General features: G+C 36.9%; 1 protein-coding gene across 2 annotated transcripts in view; it reads right to left on the minus strand.

Annotated features, from left to right (window-relative positions):
• Nucleotides 1-17,352, minus strand: part of LCLAT1 (lysocardiolipin acyltransferase 1) — a 259,254-nt gene that overhangs the window by 72,673 nt on the left and 169,229 nt on the right. For both annotated transcript variants that reach the window (XM_073214747.1, XM_073214754.1), the window contains exon 4: nucleotides 3,478-3,624. In XM_073214747.1, coding sequence (XP_073070848.1) covers nucleotides 3,478-3,624 — 147 coding nt within the window. The remainder of the gene's footprint in view (nucleotides 1-3,477; nucleotides 3,625-17,352) is intronic.

Genomic DNA, 17,352 nt, shown 5'->3' on the forward strand with positions numbered 1-17,352 from the left:
TGTAGGAGAATGAAACTGGACCATTGTCTAACCCCATATACAAAGGTAAACTCAAAATGGATCAAAGACCTGAATGTAAGTCATGAAACCATTAAACTCTTGGAAAAAAACATAGGCAAAAACCTCTTAGACATAAACATGAGTGACCTCTTCTTGAACATATCTCCCCGGGCAAGGAAAACAACAGCAAAAATAAACAAGTGGGACTACATTAAGCTGAGAAGCTTCTGTACAGCGAAAGACACCATCAATAGAACAAAAAGGAACCCTACAGTATGGGAGAATATATTTGAAAATGACAGATCTGATAAAGGCTTGACGTCCAGAATATATAAAGAGCTCACATGCCTCAACAAACAAAAAACAAATAACCCAATTAAAAAATGGGCAGAGGAACTGAACAGACAGTTCTCCAAAAAAGAAATACAGATGGCCAACAGACACATGAAAACATGCTCCACATCGCTAATTATCAGAGAAATGCAAATTAAAACTACAATGAGGTATCACCTCACACCAATAAGGATAGCCGCCATCCAAAAGACAAACAATAACAAATGTTGGTGAGGCTGTGGAGAAAGGGGAACCCTCCTACACTGCTGGTGGGAATGTAAATTAGTTCAACCGTTGTGGAAAGCAGTATGGAGGTTCATCAAAATGCTCAAAACAGACCTACCATTTGACCCAGGAATTCCACTCCTAGGAATTTACCCTAAGAATGCAGCAATCAAGTTTGAGAAAGACAGATGCACCCCTATGTTTATCGCAGCACTATTTACAATAGCCAAGAATTGGAAGCAACCTAAATGTCCATCGGTAGATGAATGGATAAAGAAGATGTGGTACATATACACAATGGAATACTACTCAGCTATAAGAAGAGGGCAAATCCAACCATTTGCAGCAACATGGATGGAGCTGGAGAGTATTATGCTCAGTGAAATAAGCCAAGCGGAGAAAGAGAAATACCAAATGATTTCACTCATCTGTGGAGTATAAGAACAAAGGAAAAACTGAAGGAACAAAACAGCAGCAGAATTACAGAACCCAAAAATGGACTAACAGGTACCAAAGGGAAAGGAACTGGGGAGGATGGGTGGGCAGGGAGGGCTAAGGGTGGGAAGAAGAAGGGGGGTATTAAGATTAGCATGCATGGGGGGGAGGGAGAAAGGGGAGGGTGGGCTGTACAACACAGAGAGGACAAGTAGTGATTCTACAACACTTTGCTAAGCTGACGGACAGTAACCGTAATGCGGTTTTTAGGGGGGACCTGATATAGGGGAGAGCATAGTAAATATAGTATTCTTCATGTAAGTGCAGATTAAAGATTAAAAAAAAAAAAAAAGAAAGAAAGAAAAGGGGGATTGCTCCTTGATAGGATAAAACTATTGGTAAATCAAAGATCAACGCATGCTTTAAATATCCTTAATGTTGATCACTTAAAGGGTGTCAGATGATCAGCTATGGAGGTACTCTTTTCTGATAATATTCCTTTCTCTTAATAAAAAAAAAAAAAAAAGGCAGTTCCTGTGTGCTGACCTCCAATGAGTTCTACACAGTGGTATAGAGGGCATGTCAACGTGTGGGCAAAGGGTCTGTTTGTTTCTATGCAGAAGATCAAGGCCTAGCTTGGATACCCAGAAAATGAACTAAGATACGATATGAGGAGGAGCTTCCGGCATCAGCACTCTCTGGAGGACTTGTGCCGGGGGATGATCATCAAAAAGCCTCCACAGGGATCCGGACGATGCTGCGGTTGTGGCTGCATCCACCCCACCGTCTCCTAGACTTGCCATAGGAATGAGGAGGGAGATGTCTAGGCTGGCATGTGCATACAGTGAGACAACGAATTTGACCGGATCTGTACTGTTGGAACTCAACCAGGAGTTGGGAGGGGTGCAAGTTGTAGCGCTCCAAAATCTTATGACTATAGACTATCTACGGTTAAAAGAAAATATGGGATGTGAACAGATCCCAGAAATGGGCTGCTTTAATTTGTCTGATTTCTCTCAGACTGTTCAAGTACAGTTGGACAATATCCATCATATCATAGACAAATTTTCACAAATGCCTAAGGTACCTAAATGGTTTTCTTGGCTTCACTGGAGATGGGTGGTAATTATAGATTTGCTTTGTTTATGTCACCGTATTCCTATTATGTTAATATGTGAGCACAAGTTAGTTAGTAGTTTAAAACCTATACATGCTTAAGGTACTCTACAAGAAGATATGTCAAAGAAATAATCAATCCTCCCATGTTTCCTTCATATGCTACATCTATAGCTTTTCTTCTTCCTTCCTAATTACAACCCTTAAATAGAATTCGTGCCTCATATCGAATTTACCGAGTATCATAATTCCTCCAGGTGGTAAAGATACCTCGAGACAAGTGCTGGGCATAGAAGCCACAGGACATAAATCTGCAAAGAAGTAAAAAGCTAACCTTTTCAAACAATATGGCTTCTCTCTCACTTACCAACTTTACATTTCCCTGTATGGCCCCGGAAGATGACTGGTTAGCCAGAGACGGGTAAGATTCTTCAAGGGAGGAACAACCTAAGACAGGCACAGTTGCAGGGGGGCCATCAGGTGAGAAATTGGGGATCAACAGAGGTGAAGCTTAGAACCTCACCCCCCCTGTTTTGAGAGAAATCTTCTTCATCCGTGGATGTTCTGCTGCCCTTGTCTAGCCTGGATTAATACTTAGTCCATAGGCGCACACCTGATCATCTACATTTGCCCTCTTACAGCACTAAACTATGTTTTCTACCTTTATCTTGCATCTACCTACCACTTCAGCATTTTATTAAAAATAATAATAATAATAACAAAGGGAGAAATGTGGGATCCACATATAAATCAAGTATAAAAATCAAACGAATATTCATATTTGACCTGATTGTTTATAGTTCATAATGCGTGATCAAAACCGAAAGTTTCTGTGATGACTGCCCTTGTACTGTTCACCATGTAACAATTTATTCACTATGTAAGAATTCGTTCACCATGTAAGAACTTGTTCGTTATGCTTCAGAAGATTGGAGACTGACGAGAATTAGGCTTGAGATGGATTAATGATTGTGCATTGAGCATTGACCCCCCTATACAGAATTTTATTGTTGTTAACAACCATTTGATCAATAAATATGAGAGATGCCCTCTCAAAAATAAAAAATAAATTATATAAAAGTAAAAGGCTCATATTTAAAATATAAACTGTGAATTAAAATACAAAGCTCTAGGATGACAAATATGAATAATAATGACCTCTTGGTGTTGCCCATCATTAATTCATGGGCTGGACACCACGAGTTCTGGGTTCTGATGAGCTGCTGATTAACTGAGTGACCTTGGGGGTGGGCCATTAATCTTTTTGGTGTTCAGTTATTTCATTTGTGGAATAAGAAGTTTAGACTAGATGATTTCTAAGTTCCTTCATGTTTTAAAATTCAGTTATCCAAACCCAGGCTACCTTACCTGTGAGATCAGTTCCTTCTGGGAATATGAGGAGTTGAAGTGGCTCACGAATATCACAAAAATAATCAATCATGTCTTCAAAATGGCCCTTGTCATCCTTCCATTTTCTGTGAATGAAGATGTAGGCAGCAGCCTGCATGGCCCAACCTGGAATCAATTTAACAAGTATTTACATACAACTTTATTGCCAATATCCACATTATTGAATATTTCAGTTTTTTTGTTTTACTACAAATTATTTACTATCATAAAAATCATGTCATGGTTTACCTTAAATTCAGCACTGATCTTGGGTTAAATAATACATATGCCAGAGAGTATTCTTAAAGGAGTTTGCTAAATTCTGGGGTTTGTAAAATTCCCAGAAACCTTTATTCAAGCCAAACCTAGCTATTGAAATATCAAAGAAAGAAAACTTCCCAAATATTTATCAGTAACTTATCCAAAGTTTTAACATCCTAACTAAACAGACATTTTAACTAACTTGCCTACAGGAGATACACAGCTTTGTGTGGCCAGGCTTCCAAAGCAGTAAGCAAAGGACTGTTTTCGGGTCATGTATATAAGCACTCTCCATGCAATTTTTCTTTCTTCCCTACTCAGTCTCTAAACTCAACTGCTCTCTCCAATGCTAACCCTTCTCCTCTACAGTTTACTTAAAAGAGAAAATGCATACTAGCTATGAAACATGTTGATCAGAGTGTACACTGTGATCACAGTCCCTTTCTTGGGGGCAAATCAACCTTGCTACTGAAGAGCAGCCCTAGAGGAGCCACCTTTTACCCAGATGGCCGTCCCCCCCAGCCAGAAATGTCTAGAACTGCTCGGTGAATACCTGACTCAAGACAGCCAATACATAGGTTGTTCATCATCTATGAAGCATGAAACACTTGATCCAAACACAGAAATACCTTGGTCAACCAGATATTTTCTCTTAGGGATTTTACCTGGGACCATGGAGAAAATCAGTTGCAGTATAAAGGCAAATGGACAGATGTAAAAGCAGATCTACTATGATAGCAGCAGTCAAGGCAAGATAAAGATAGCATACTATAGTGAAGATCTTTAAAAAACTCTTGTTGCTGAGGTGCCTGAAAATGATTTTAATCCAGAACAAAAGATAGTTTTAGTCTCCTCGAGTGCCGGTCAGTCTGTGGAGTCAGTTCTTGGATATCCACAAGAGTCCATCTCCCTTACTGCCATATTTATCTTTCCAACACCCTTGCATTCTTGCAAGCTAGAGGGGATGAGTGGTAGCTCCTTGCAAAGGACACAACTAAAACAACAGCTGGCATCTCTTGGCAAATACAGTAGTATCCTGAGAATATATAGAATTATCACTAAATCATTTGTTAATGATTTAAAAAACTGTAGAACTTTATTTTGTTTGATTAAGTCCAAACTAAAATACCGTATTCTACAAATATAAAAAGCATATACCAAATGACCTACATTAGTAGATTGCCAGTCATATCCATTAGTACTAAGTTGGTCCTACCATGTGCCCCCTCCCACATACTTCTCCTCTGTCACCTAAGGACACCAGGGGCCACAGTGCAGTGTGAGCAGGCAGTGTAGCTCTGGAGTGGGATTGCTTGGATGAGAATCATAGCTCCACCACAAACCAGCTGTTCAGCCTTAAGCCGTTATCCCTCACTGACCCCAAATGTAAAAATGAGCATAATGCTATAATAGTACTTACCTGTTAGGGGTTGTTGTAAGAATAAGATTATTTAACATGGAATATTCAATACATAACAGCTATTATCATTACTATGATTAACAAGTTACAGTACCAAAGATAATATATCAAGGGACATAAAAATTTAACAAAGAAAGCTCCCATTCACAACAGCAAAACAAAAATATGCAGAAATAGAAATAAACAACCTGCAGGAGCCACATGAAGACAACCACACAACTGGGAAGAAATGGAGAGACACACAGTGTTTCTGAACTCAACCCACATGCCAATGATTTCCAAGTTCATAATTCATTAATTTTAGGCAATTACAATAAAAATCCCAATTTATAAGGGTGTATGAGAACTAGGATGGTTAGCTGTTTGGATTATCTATAATAATAATAAAGAGGTGAGAATACCCAAGATAATTTTGGAATTGAAGAATAAGTACTGAAGACTCATACCATCAAACATTAAATGTACCATGAAGCATCAATGATTTAATCAGTATACACCTGCAAAAACACACAAATGGAGAAGAATCCAAGACCTAGAAAAAGGCTCTTGGGTATATTAAGAATCTGGTATATGATAATGACAGAATTTCAAATCAGAGGGTAAAAATGAGTTATGTTTTTTTTAACATTTTTACTGCAGCATAACTTACAGCAAAGTATGCAGATATTAAGTATGTAGGTGTAGAACTTAATGCACATATATCTGTGTGGCCACGATTCATCAGATAAAGGTATTGGACATTTCAGGATCCCAGAATGCTCCCATGTGCCCGCCACCCCCCGCCAGTCAGTATCCACCAAAAAAGACACTATTATTCTGACCTCTTTCACTGTAAATCATACAAATGAAATTACACAGTAGGCGTTCTGTTGTCTTTGGCTCCTTTTGCTCAATATTGTGTCAATGAGATTGATCCACGTTGTTATGTGCAGCAGTTATTTCCTTCTCTGCACTGCTGTGGAGTAGCCAATTATATGAATGTGCCACAACTTGTATCTTTGGTGAGAAGATTTTGTGGCTATTAGGAATAAAGTTAACACAGATATTCTTGTACCTGTCTTTTGTTGAAATGAGCATAGGAGTGGAGCTGCTGGATCATAGGATTTATGTACGTACAGCTTTACTAGACAGCATGGTTTTCAAAGTGATCCTACCACTGACACTCCCATCAGCAATAGATGAGAGTTCTAACTGCCGTATCTACAACCTCACCAACACTAGGTCTGTGAGTCCTTTTAATCTGAGCCACTCTGGTCCAGGTATAGCAGTTTTAATGTGAATTTCCCTTACGATTAATGACGGTGAGAACCTTTATTAAGCATATTGGTCATCTGGATATCTTCTCTGTGAAGTGCCTCTTCAAACTTTTTGCCCATTTCTTAAATTAACTTTGTAGCATACATCAGATGAACACAAACACAACATACGCACACAGAAAATATCTATAATTCTAGTTTTCACACATACAATACACCAAATATTTTCTCTCAATCTGTAGCTTGCCTTTTCTCTCTCTTAGTGATGTCTTGTTATGAATCTAACATCTAATATATTAATGAAGCCCAGTTTATAAATCTTTTCCATTGTGCTTAGTGATTTCTGTGTTCTATTTAAGAAATCTGTGCCTACTCCAAAGCCATTAAGACATTCCATGTATTCTTATAGAGGCTTTACTGTATTTTTAACTTCTACATTTTGGTTTATGAACCGTCTCAAATCAATTTTTATATAATGTGTGGGGCAGAGGCTAAAGGTCCTTGTTTTCCATAAGGATATTCAATTGACTAACACCATTTATTGAAAAGACCAAGAGATCATTAATTTAAATTATAAAATATTTTAAAAGCATTGCACAAAAATGAAAACATATTGCTATAAAATTTGAACAATGTGAAAATAGACTAAAACATGACAATACTCCTTTATTACCACATCCTTCAACCTTATCCCACCAATCATAATCTCTTCTTCATAATCACAGATAACAATTCGTGAACTGTTCCACTTTTTAAGTATCCATTACATATACGATTGGTGTTTTAAAAAAACACATTAAATCATACCTTTTATACTATCCTATGATTTGCTGTTTTCATTTAATATTTCTATACATATGGATCTAGTTCATTTTTTAATACCAGCATGCATTCTCTAATAGTGCTTGTTAAGCCAGTTTTGTTTTTAATTTCCAAACCATTACTGATAATTTTCTAAAATACAATAAAATGAATTAGAAAAATGTCACATTTAAGTTATGACAGTATCATAATACTATAGAAATTTCCAACTGCTCCACTTCTGCACTCATCTCATGGAAGACTAGTAAGTTTGCTAACTGGCACTGTTAAATGAATCACAGCTTAAGTAGCACTGTGTATAATAAAGTTATACCATGATCTAGTACCCTACCATCACTTAGGATATACCCAATCTGAGAATCTGTCTTCACTAGAAAACTTTACTCCATTCACATTTATTAGGGGAACTGTTTTCTTCTTCTGACATCTTTTGTCCCCTGTTGGTTATAATTCTTTATGGTTTCTTGCCTGTCTTTCTCTACTCTTCTCCCTCTTTCGTCCTTATGTTGAAATTATTGTTTTCTTTGTCCCTGGTTTTGTTCTCTAATGCAGAGGTCAGCAAACTATGGACTGAATTCAGCCCACTGTATGGTCCACAAGTTAAGATTATTTGTAGTATGGGAAAATTAAGTAAAATTTAAATCTTACATGTTTATAAACAAAGTTTGACCAGAACCCAGCCACACCTGTTTGTTTATGTATGTTGTCTCCTACCGCCTTTGCACTGCAGCGGCACAGTGGGATAGGTACGACAGATGCAGTAGTGCCCATAAAGCCCTCAATATTCACTGCCTAGTCCTTTACAGAAATTATTTGCCAACCCCTACTCTAGTGGGTTTGGAAATTGTATACCCTATTTTGTTCTTTTAATGGTCATCCTGAAAATTTTTTACCTTTCCATTTTTGACATTGAAGCCCATACAATTCTATCAACATTGTGTTAAGCAATAATTGCCTCTTAATAAAAAAGTATGCTTTCCACTTCTCCCTCTTCCAAGATCTGTAGAAAAGTCATCTAATAGTTCCCCAGAATTGCTATTATCATTACTAGCACATTCCTTATGCTTCACAGAAATATTTTTAATTATTTAGAATGAGGACTTTTAAGATCGCTGGCTTCTTTCTTATCGTTGTTTCTTGTATCCTATGTCCTTCCGTTAGTCTTCCTGAAGGAATGTCTTTCAAAAAATACTTGAGTCTTCACATTCCTTAAATGTATTTGTCCTCAATCTTGGAGGCAAGTTTGGCTAAAAAACAGAACTCAAGATTCCAAATCATTTTCCCCTCAGAATTTCAAACCTATTTTCCATGGTCTTCTATAATCTAATATAGCTAATAAGTCTGATGCCAGTCTTATTTTGTGTAGATTAATCTAATTATTTTTCCTCCAGCAACATTAATGATTTTCTCTTCATCTTTGGTTTTATGAAATTTTCACCAATATGAGTCTAGTATGGAACTTTTCCCATTAATCCTGTTCAGCAGTTGGTATATTCTTCCACTATGAGTCTTCCTTTAGCACTGGGAATATTTCTTTCATTATTTAAGAAAATATATCTTTTTCTCCTCTCTACTCTCTTCATTCTCTCAGAACTTCCATTAGGTAGATATTAAAACTTCTGGGTCTGTTCTTTTATACCTTTTCTCTCCTTTCATATGATGTCATGTTCAAGGAAAACTGCTTGACTTGATCATCCAACTCACTAATTTGATCTTCAGCTGTATCTTGTCTACTAATTGAGTTCATACCAGGAATCATCTCTAATTTTCAACATTTTCAATTAGTTCTTTTCATAGCAGCCAATTTTTATGGGCAAATAGCAAAAAAAATTAAGTTATAATAAATACAAAGAGGAATAATTTTAATTAAAATTTTTATTGAATAGTTACTATGTGCCCAGTATTGCTCTAAGCATTTTTTATTAATTAGTTCAATTCATTCTCAAGACAATCCTATGAATTAGCTAAATTGTTATCCCTCTTTTATAGGTGAGGAAACAGGCACATTGAGACTCAAAGAACTAGGAAGTGGTAAAGCCATGTTTCAAATGTAGGCAATCTGGCTCCAAAGGCAGATGTTCTTAATCAGTGTACTGAACAGCGTCTCTGCCACATGTATGAATCTCTCTAAGCATATTGTTAATAGTTAAAATTCTTCTCAGAGAATTATCTATTTCTCAGAGGTTACACTTTCCGATTTTTATTACTAGACTGTCTTTGACGCTGTGTGCTTTCATCAAATGTTAATTCTGTATTGTCTTCATCTTTGTAAAGAATGTTCTAGACTGAACAATACTGGTAAGCAGAATGTATTTCTCCACTTCAATATCTGTTGCTCCCTTGGGGGAAGGGAGCAGTAACAAGATCTGTTGAGGGCTGTGCCATAAAACTTCTGTATTTTTCCGAAATCCCAGAGAGGGAAATAAAATGGCTGAATCAGTCAGCCTCTTGGACCTCAGCTCCTCTGAAGATGCAATTATTATTCTTTGTGCCTTTTCCTTCTCACATTCCATTTATACCTCATTAGTGCTTTTGAATACTTTTTACCCTCATTAGCTTGTTTTTCTTTTCATAGAAATCACAGGAACATCTTGTTTTTCTTCCCATTTTGTTGCCATCAATACATATTTTGCTCATGTTTAAAGTAATAGCCAGATTTTTCTTAACATTCCAGAGATCCTCAGACATGCATTTTATGACATCCATTCCATACTTGTATGGGCTGGTAAGTGACAGTGCCTCTGATCGTGGCATTTGGAATCAGTCTATATGCCTTGTCTTTTTCATACTTTTCCATTGGAGGACATTCCATCTGTCTCCTGAATTTCTCAGACAAGGGCTGGGAGAATGGCAGGTTTATAAAGATAGATTCTGTGGATGCTGGCATGGCTCTGCTATCAGTATCTTCTTTCTGAAACCCCTTTAAGTTATTAGCATTGCTTTCTCAAAGCAGAGAGGAGGAATCTCTGAGCATATTCTACTGTCCAAAGCTATTTCATAATTTTTAGAATCTGGTTTATCTTGGCTTAAATTCTCTTTTATCAAGTTTTAGAGTTGTCCAGGACAAAAAAAATTTATTTGAGTGTATTTTTAACATACATTCTTTTTCAGTAAAACCCCTTTTCATTTTTTCTTTTCATGTAGATGCATATATAGTTAAGAGAATCAATCATAAAATATCTGCATTACTCACCTAGTGCTCTAAAAACTGAACTACAAAGAAAGGTTAATCTGATTTATCACTGTTGTCCATGTAGTATTTGTTAATTCATTATGGTATCTATTACAGAACTATGAATGCAACACCAGATAAAAAAGCATGTGGAAGAGAAAGACAAACTGTTCTCTTCATCCTATTTTCAGTCCTGAATAGAGGGTGTGGATGCAACCAAGGAAACGCTACTCATAGGCTTCTGTCAAGAGCATGAGTGATATTTTGAATAGATGCAAATTTTATAAAAATTTCTATCACAACAATCACAAGCAAATACTGTATTTACTTAGGGTGCAGTTGTGCATAACAATAGCTATATCTCCTTACTTTGGATTTATTTGTATATTTCTCAAAATTTCAACCTCTGTCAGGGTGCTAAATGCTACACAAAGCTAGAGAAATTCTATCTTCTTTGGCTCACACTTTAAATTAAGTAATGTTCTCTACATCCCTGTTCTAAGATGATTAACTTCCATGAAGGCTCTGACTCTTAAAAACACTGAGAAGAGACAATTAATTTTATGATTTTTTTCTTGCAATAATCCTATTGTAGTATGTGTATATCATTAGGTTTTTAATGTGCCTGTGTTGAAAATACAAGGTAGAAATCAAAGTATAAACTATGAGCAGGTAACTTATATTCTAAAACAAACTTAATTCTAAGTATAATTTCAAACTTGAAAAACCACAAAATAGAGAAAAATTGATAAAACCACCCTTACTGTGAATTTTATTAGACTTCACAAGGAGATAACAGTATCTACTTGCACTCAGTAGAAATTCTTGCTTGACATAGAAGAAGTACCTGTGTACTAATGGCTTTGGTTGGCAAGATGAGGCATGTTGGTCATGCTTACAATTTCTGGACTCAAGAGTATTGTATGACCTATCTTTCATACTGTGTGAGATTTGCCATTTAATCCATTTTATAGATAATTGCCATCTGAGATACATATTCCTGTTGCAAAACTGATTCCTAAGCTAAGTACATTACTGGCTCTGTACATACACTGAGATGGCCAGCAACAACTAGCATGTGGTAGGCAGAATAATGCCCCCAAAAAAGATGTCCACATCCTAATTCCCAGAACTGTGAATAAGCTACATGGCAAAGAAGAATTAAGGTTGCTAAACAGCTGAATTTAAGATAAAGAGACCATCATGGCTTAGCCTGCTGGGCCCAGTGTGATCACAGGGTCCTTTAAAGTGGAAAAGGGAAACATTAAGATTCAGTGTGAAGAGTAATGCAGTGTGAGAAGGATTTGACCAGTCTTTGCTGGCTTTAAAGATGGAAGAAGGGACCCAAGAGCCAAGGAATGTGGGTGTCTAACCGGCTGATAAGGGCAAGGTGACAAACTCCACAGAGTGTACAGGAATGACACAGTCCTACCAATGCTTTGGTTTTAGCCCAGTGGGACTTGCATTAGGCTCTGACCTCCAGAACTGTGAGATGATAAATGTGTGTTGTTTAAGCCACTCCATTCATGGTACAAGCAGTAACAGCAAACTAATACAGAGCACAGTAAGTGTCCACCTCTTAGTTTCTAATACTATTTTTTAAGAGGAACCAGAGCTCATCTAGAGTTGGAGCAGCGAAAATACAAGAATCTCACACCACCAGAAAATAAGAAAGTGGTTAAAAGAAAAAAAAAAAGAAAAGGAGGCCTAAAAGGACACAAGAGCCAGTCTCACAATCTCCTACTGGCCAGTGATGGAATGATTTCAGTAACAAAATAAAGCATGACAGTACTGGATTATACCCAAAGAATAAAACAAATGCTAACAAGTTCATACTGGTGTAACTAAATGATTAAGCAAATGAGAAGACAGATCTTTACAGAACTGCAAATAAAATATGTAGATCATTTCCAATCCAGGAGGTAAAGTTTAATTCCCACCTCCACCCCTTAGCCCTTCCCTTGTATGTGGGTTGTTCTTAGTCAATAAATTCATAGAGAAAAGAAAAAATAGTAACTTGGTGGTTATTGGCAGACATCCCATTAACCAAGTGATTACATCACCAGTGATAAGCCATGTTGCTGTCAGGAACCCACCTGAGGAGACAAGAATGGCACCTCACCTCTGTGGTGCTCCCCCCAAAGCCCATGACCTCCCACCTAATCATGAGAAAACAACACACAAATTCACACAGAGGGACATGCTACAAAACACCCAACCGATACTCTTCAAAAGCACCACAAAGGGACAGACCGCCACAGAAGAGAGGAAGACTAGGAGACATGGACTAAGAGAGATACAGGATCCTCAATTAGATCCTGGAACAGTAAAAGGGCATGAATGGAAACACTAGTGAAATCTGAATAAAGTCTCAGTAAAGTTCAGCTAATAGTATTATACTCATGTTACTCTCTCGTTTTGACAAACATCCCATGGCTATCTAAGAGGTAAACATCAGGGGAAGGTGGGTGAGGAAAACAGGAAAATCTTCAGTACTATCTTAGTATATTTCTATAAACTTGAAATTATTCCATATAAAAAGGTATTTAAGAACATCTGTTTGTTGATGCAAACTTCTGCTTCATTAAAAAGTATATTAAAAACAGCCACTTTGCATTCTAAAAATCAAAGACCTAATATTCTTACTTGGGATTCACTTACTATGCCATTTACTTGACTGAAGATTATCAGCAACAACATTTCTAAAACAGAGCTTTGGCATTATTTTTATTATGGAAGAACATTTAAAATTCTTGGCCACATAAAATGTTCTTGTCTGGTATTCATTACACAATGGTATAACACTCAGACATATCTGACTTCAGGAATAAGGAAAATATTTTCTGTAAGATTTATGATAAAGAATAAACAGGAAGAAAAGCCACATTTTTTTAACTCCCCTAATGACACATATAGTAAATAAAACAACACACAAATTCACACAGAGGGACGTGCTACAAAACACCCAACCAATACTCTTCAAAAGCACCACAAAGGGACAGACCGCCACAGAAGAGAGGAAGACTAGGAGACATGGACTAAGAGAGATACAGGATCCAGAGAAAACTCATTTTCTCTCCAGTACTGCAATGTTGCCTTTCTCTTTAAAAATACCATTACAATTTAAAGATACCTTACTTAGCCACAGGTGAAAGGCACTGGGGTCAAAATAATCTACTGAAATTAAAGTTGAAACACAAGGGGTCCATCTCTCCTATCTTTATGCTACTATTGTAAAGTGCCCTTTTCAAAGTTGGCCCTGATCACTGTCAGATATATTTTGTGCTTCTCCATTAAATACAAGGCAAACAAAAAACCTTTAAGCTGCCTACAAATTCTTTTACTACTTTCACCTAAAATCACCCTGTTACAAAAGCATTCCACCTAGATAATTTTTAGAACCTACTTATTAATTTAGGCAAAGGAATTCCTTATTTTCAGTAGAACTGAGGGTACTGAAAGGCCTAGAGTCAAAATATGCTTCATAGCTCACATTTGGATGCCTACCAGCCTGAAACAATGCAAATCTGACTGACGTATTAGAGATGGCACACACCAATCAGATATCTAATTCAGGCAACCAATCGTATTAACTTAAGTAAGTCACTGACTGGATAACCTTAAAGCCAGCCATTTCTCCCCACCAAAGAAACTATACATCCACACAGCTCAGGGCTTGAGCTTTGTTGAGAAGTCAGCTTAACACAAAATGTCATTTAAATTACTTAGATCTCAGTGCGGTCCTAAAAAACTACATTCTCAATGTAATCCTAGAAGTCTGTCTAATCCTTGTATACTGCCTGGCACATGACTAAACTGAAACGAACCTTTTGTTCCCAATGGGTTTCCCTCCCTCCCCCTGAAAAAAAAAATGATCAAAACTCATCTCAGCCAACCAACTTTAGCAATTGAAACTACAAAATCAACAATTACAAGAATTTATGTTCAACTAGCTGTAGAAATCCTGAAATGCAACTGATCTGTTATGGATCTGAAAATACAGAAATATGGATCTGTGCGTGTGTAATATCTAGCCACAGAACTAAAATATGTTTACTATACTCTGTCATTTGACAGTTTTCATAAAAATCTTGATTCATGATAAGCATTTTTAAAAAGCTGCTGAATGAGTAAATCAATCATTGGATACTTTTCTTTATAGCTTGAAGAAATGGGGAAAGCAAGTTATATTTGGGGGCTTTTGGCTATAAATAGCAGAATACCAATCTTAAAGTCACATAAGCATCTGGGTTTATGTTTCTCCCATAAAATGAAGTCTGGCCCCAAGGTTGGTTCAGAAGCCAGGCTCTTATGCTACTCCACTAACCTCTTGCACTCAAAGTGTTTGCAGCAGCTCCAAGTATGATGTGCTCTTCCAACATCCCAAAGTAGGGAAGGAGAGGCATCTTCTCTTCAAGTCTTTTCCTTTAATTAAGGAGCAAATCCTTCCTAGAAACTAAACACACACTCTCTCTCTCTCTCTCTCTCTCTCTCTCTCTCTCTCTCTCTCTCTTTCTTGCTCACTCACCCCATCTCTCTCTCTCTCTCTCTCTCTCTCTCTCTCTTTCTTGCTCACTCACCCCGTCTCTCTCTCTCTCTCTCTCACTCACATGCAAGTTCCTTTGGTGAGACTGGCTGACAAGAGACTCAGAACACCACTATCAGGTATTTTCACCCTCTATCATGGGATGTATGTATTACAGAAGTTTAATGTTAAAATTAGTGAGCATTATCTCCGGCCTTTAGGTGTTGAGTAATAAATGCAAGAACACTGGTAAGAAGGTTGCTGTGAAACCTTCGATAATTCAAATACAATAGGAAGTCATAAGCTAATCAATTTCTTGTGGCTAGGCCACAAGGAAGTTTGCTATGAGAGTAACAGTTACTGTGTAGTTATTAAGTAGCTAGGAATCCTTGACTAGAATCTCCCTTGGAAGAAAGGGTCCCAGAGTTTCAAATAAGCTCCCTGACGAGAAGGCCCGGGCACTGTTAGTCTGGGTGACGAGACACGCTTTCCTATCGTAGGTAACAAAACTGATGACTTGGCTGTATTAAAGAAACTAGCAGGAATAGAGTGTTACTGATAACAAATCTTGTGAGAGAGTTTTCCAGTTTAGAAATGTACACATCTTACTCTGAGATGTGAAGCAGGAGTGCAGCATCAAGTCTTGTTAAAATAAAAGGCTCCACCAAACTAGATGGAGTCAAAGACATTCACGGCTTAAAGATAGTTCCAGTTTTCATGAATGTCCATTTGAACGAGGAGGAAGCTGGGTAGGAGAGGGAGAGTTTTCCTTCTCACAGGAGATAAAATTAGGTATTATAAACTGTGCATATCTCAAGTAGAAAAATGCCCATTCTTTGTGTTTAATATACAATAGTAAATAAATATTAAAGTGATTTAAATAAATTAATTCTTAAAACTGTGAGCAACATCTCTAAATAAATTCATACCTTACTAATACTTATAAATACCTTAATGAAATACAGCTAAAATGGAAAATGAGGGCACATACAGTGGGTCGTCTTTCCAGTCATCATGTGATCCATGCACTGTGGCACTTCCATGTGTCACAGCGGCACATGTGACAACCACTGTGTGGACTATACAGTGGCAAAGGGGTACAACAGATCTCAACTGAGTGGTTATTCATGATCTTTAAGAAAAGAAATGTTTATAAAATACCAAAGGTACTTAAAATAAAATTGTAGTGATTTCTGTAAATCAAATTTGAGCAAAAATTCTTAAATATTTTGGCAGACAGGTTTTACTCTGGGAGGCTGAGTTATAAACACCCTCCCACCCAGTTTCAATTATCCGGCTAAAGCAGACCACCCCAGAAGCTTCTGAACGTGCACTCAGCCTGCATGCCTCCAACAAACTAAGACTGGGTCAAAACACTCATCAGAGCCCATGCTGCTAATTCTGACTTCTCCCTGATCTCATTCTGAACAATCCAGATCTATTCCACAATTTGTGATTTTCCTAGTGTTCACCATTGCTTTAGGTTACAGTTTTAGAACTGCAGAAATACATTTCACTTTACTTCGAAAACATAAAGTCATGCCAGGGTGATTTTTAGCTTAATCCATGATGTGGACACTTTGAAAAATCACTCTCTCTTAATATTTATTCCCCTTTATGCTTTCTAAGAAGCCTCAAAGTCTTATGCCACAGTGTGATTGATTAATGATCCAGAAAAACCAAGAAGCCATGAGCTGGGTAGGCAAAAATGGAGCACACATTTTCTGGTACAAAGTCACGAGGCAAATGGATTTTTTATGACACCTTTGGGTTTACTATTTCATTAGTTGTTACTAAGTGGTTACAATTGGCTAAAAATAAAAATCTATGTGTATACACAATTAGAAAGAGCTGAAATCTATAGGACATTTTTTTGTTAAAATCTTAATTCATATATTTTAGCAAGTTCTACATAGTTTAACTTACCAAAAATGAACAACTTGACCTGGAATATAAACACTCTTAATGATTTTTTCCCTAGCCTGTTATACGTCTGTTAATTTCTTTATTTTATATGAGAAGAGAACTTTTAAGTCTGTTAATTTTTATATTTTACATGGGAAGAGAACTTTTGAATTCCACTCTCATTCATTCTCTAACCAGGAAGTACAGATATAAAATATAATTTTCCTTTAGTCATTTGTAAATGAACTAAATAGACCAGATAATCATATCCCAAACATTTGGTAGACACCCATTTATTTGGAAATAATTATAAACTGAAATATTAAATGCTCCCTAAAGTCATTCCAAATAGTCAACAAGCTAAGTCTAGCATAGCATGAAGCAGGATATAGCTGACCACTAAGATGTATCCACTCTTTTCCTTTTCTTTGATTTCTTCCTGTGAAGTCCAGTTTGAATACTATCATTTGCAAATATGCTCTGTTTGGTGTTT

The sequence above is a fragment of the Manis javanica genome, chromosome 1, assembly GCF_040802235.1.
Source record: "Manis javanica isolate MJ-LG chromosome 1, MJ_LKY, whole genome shotgun sequence".
NCBI classification, from domain to species: Eukaryota; Metazoa; Chordata; class Mammalia; order Pholidota; family Manidae; genus Manis; species Manis javanica.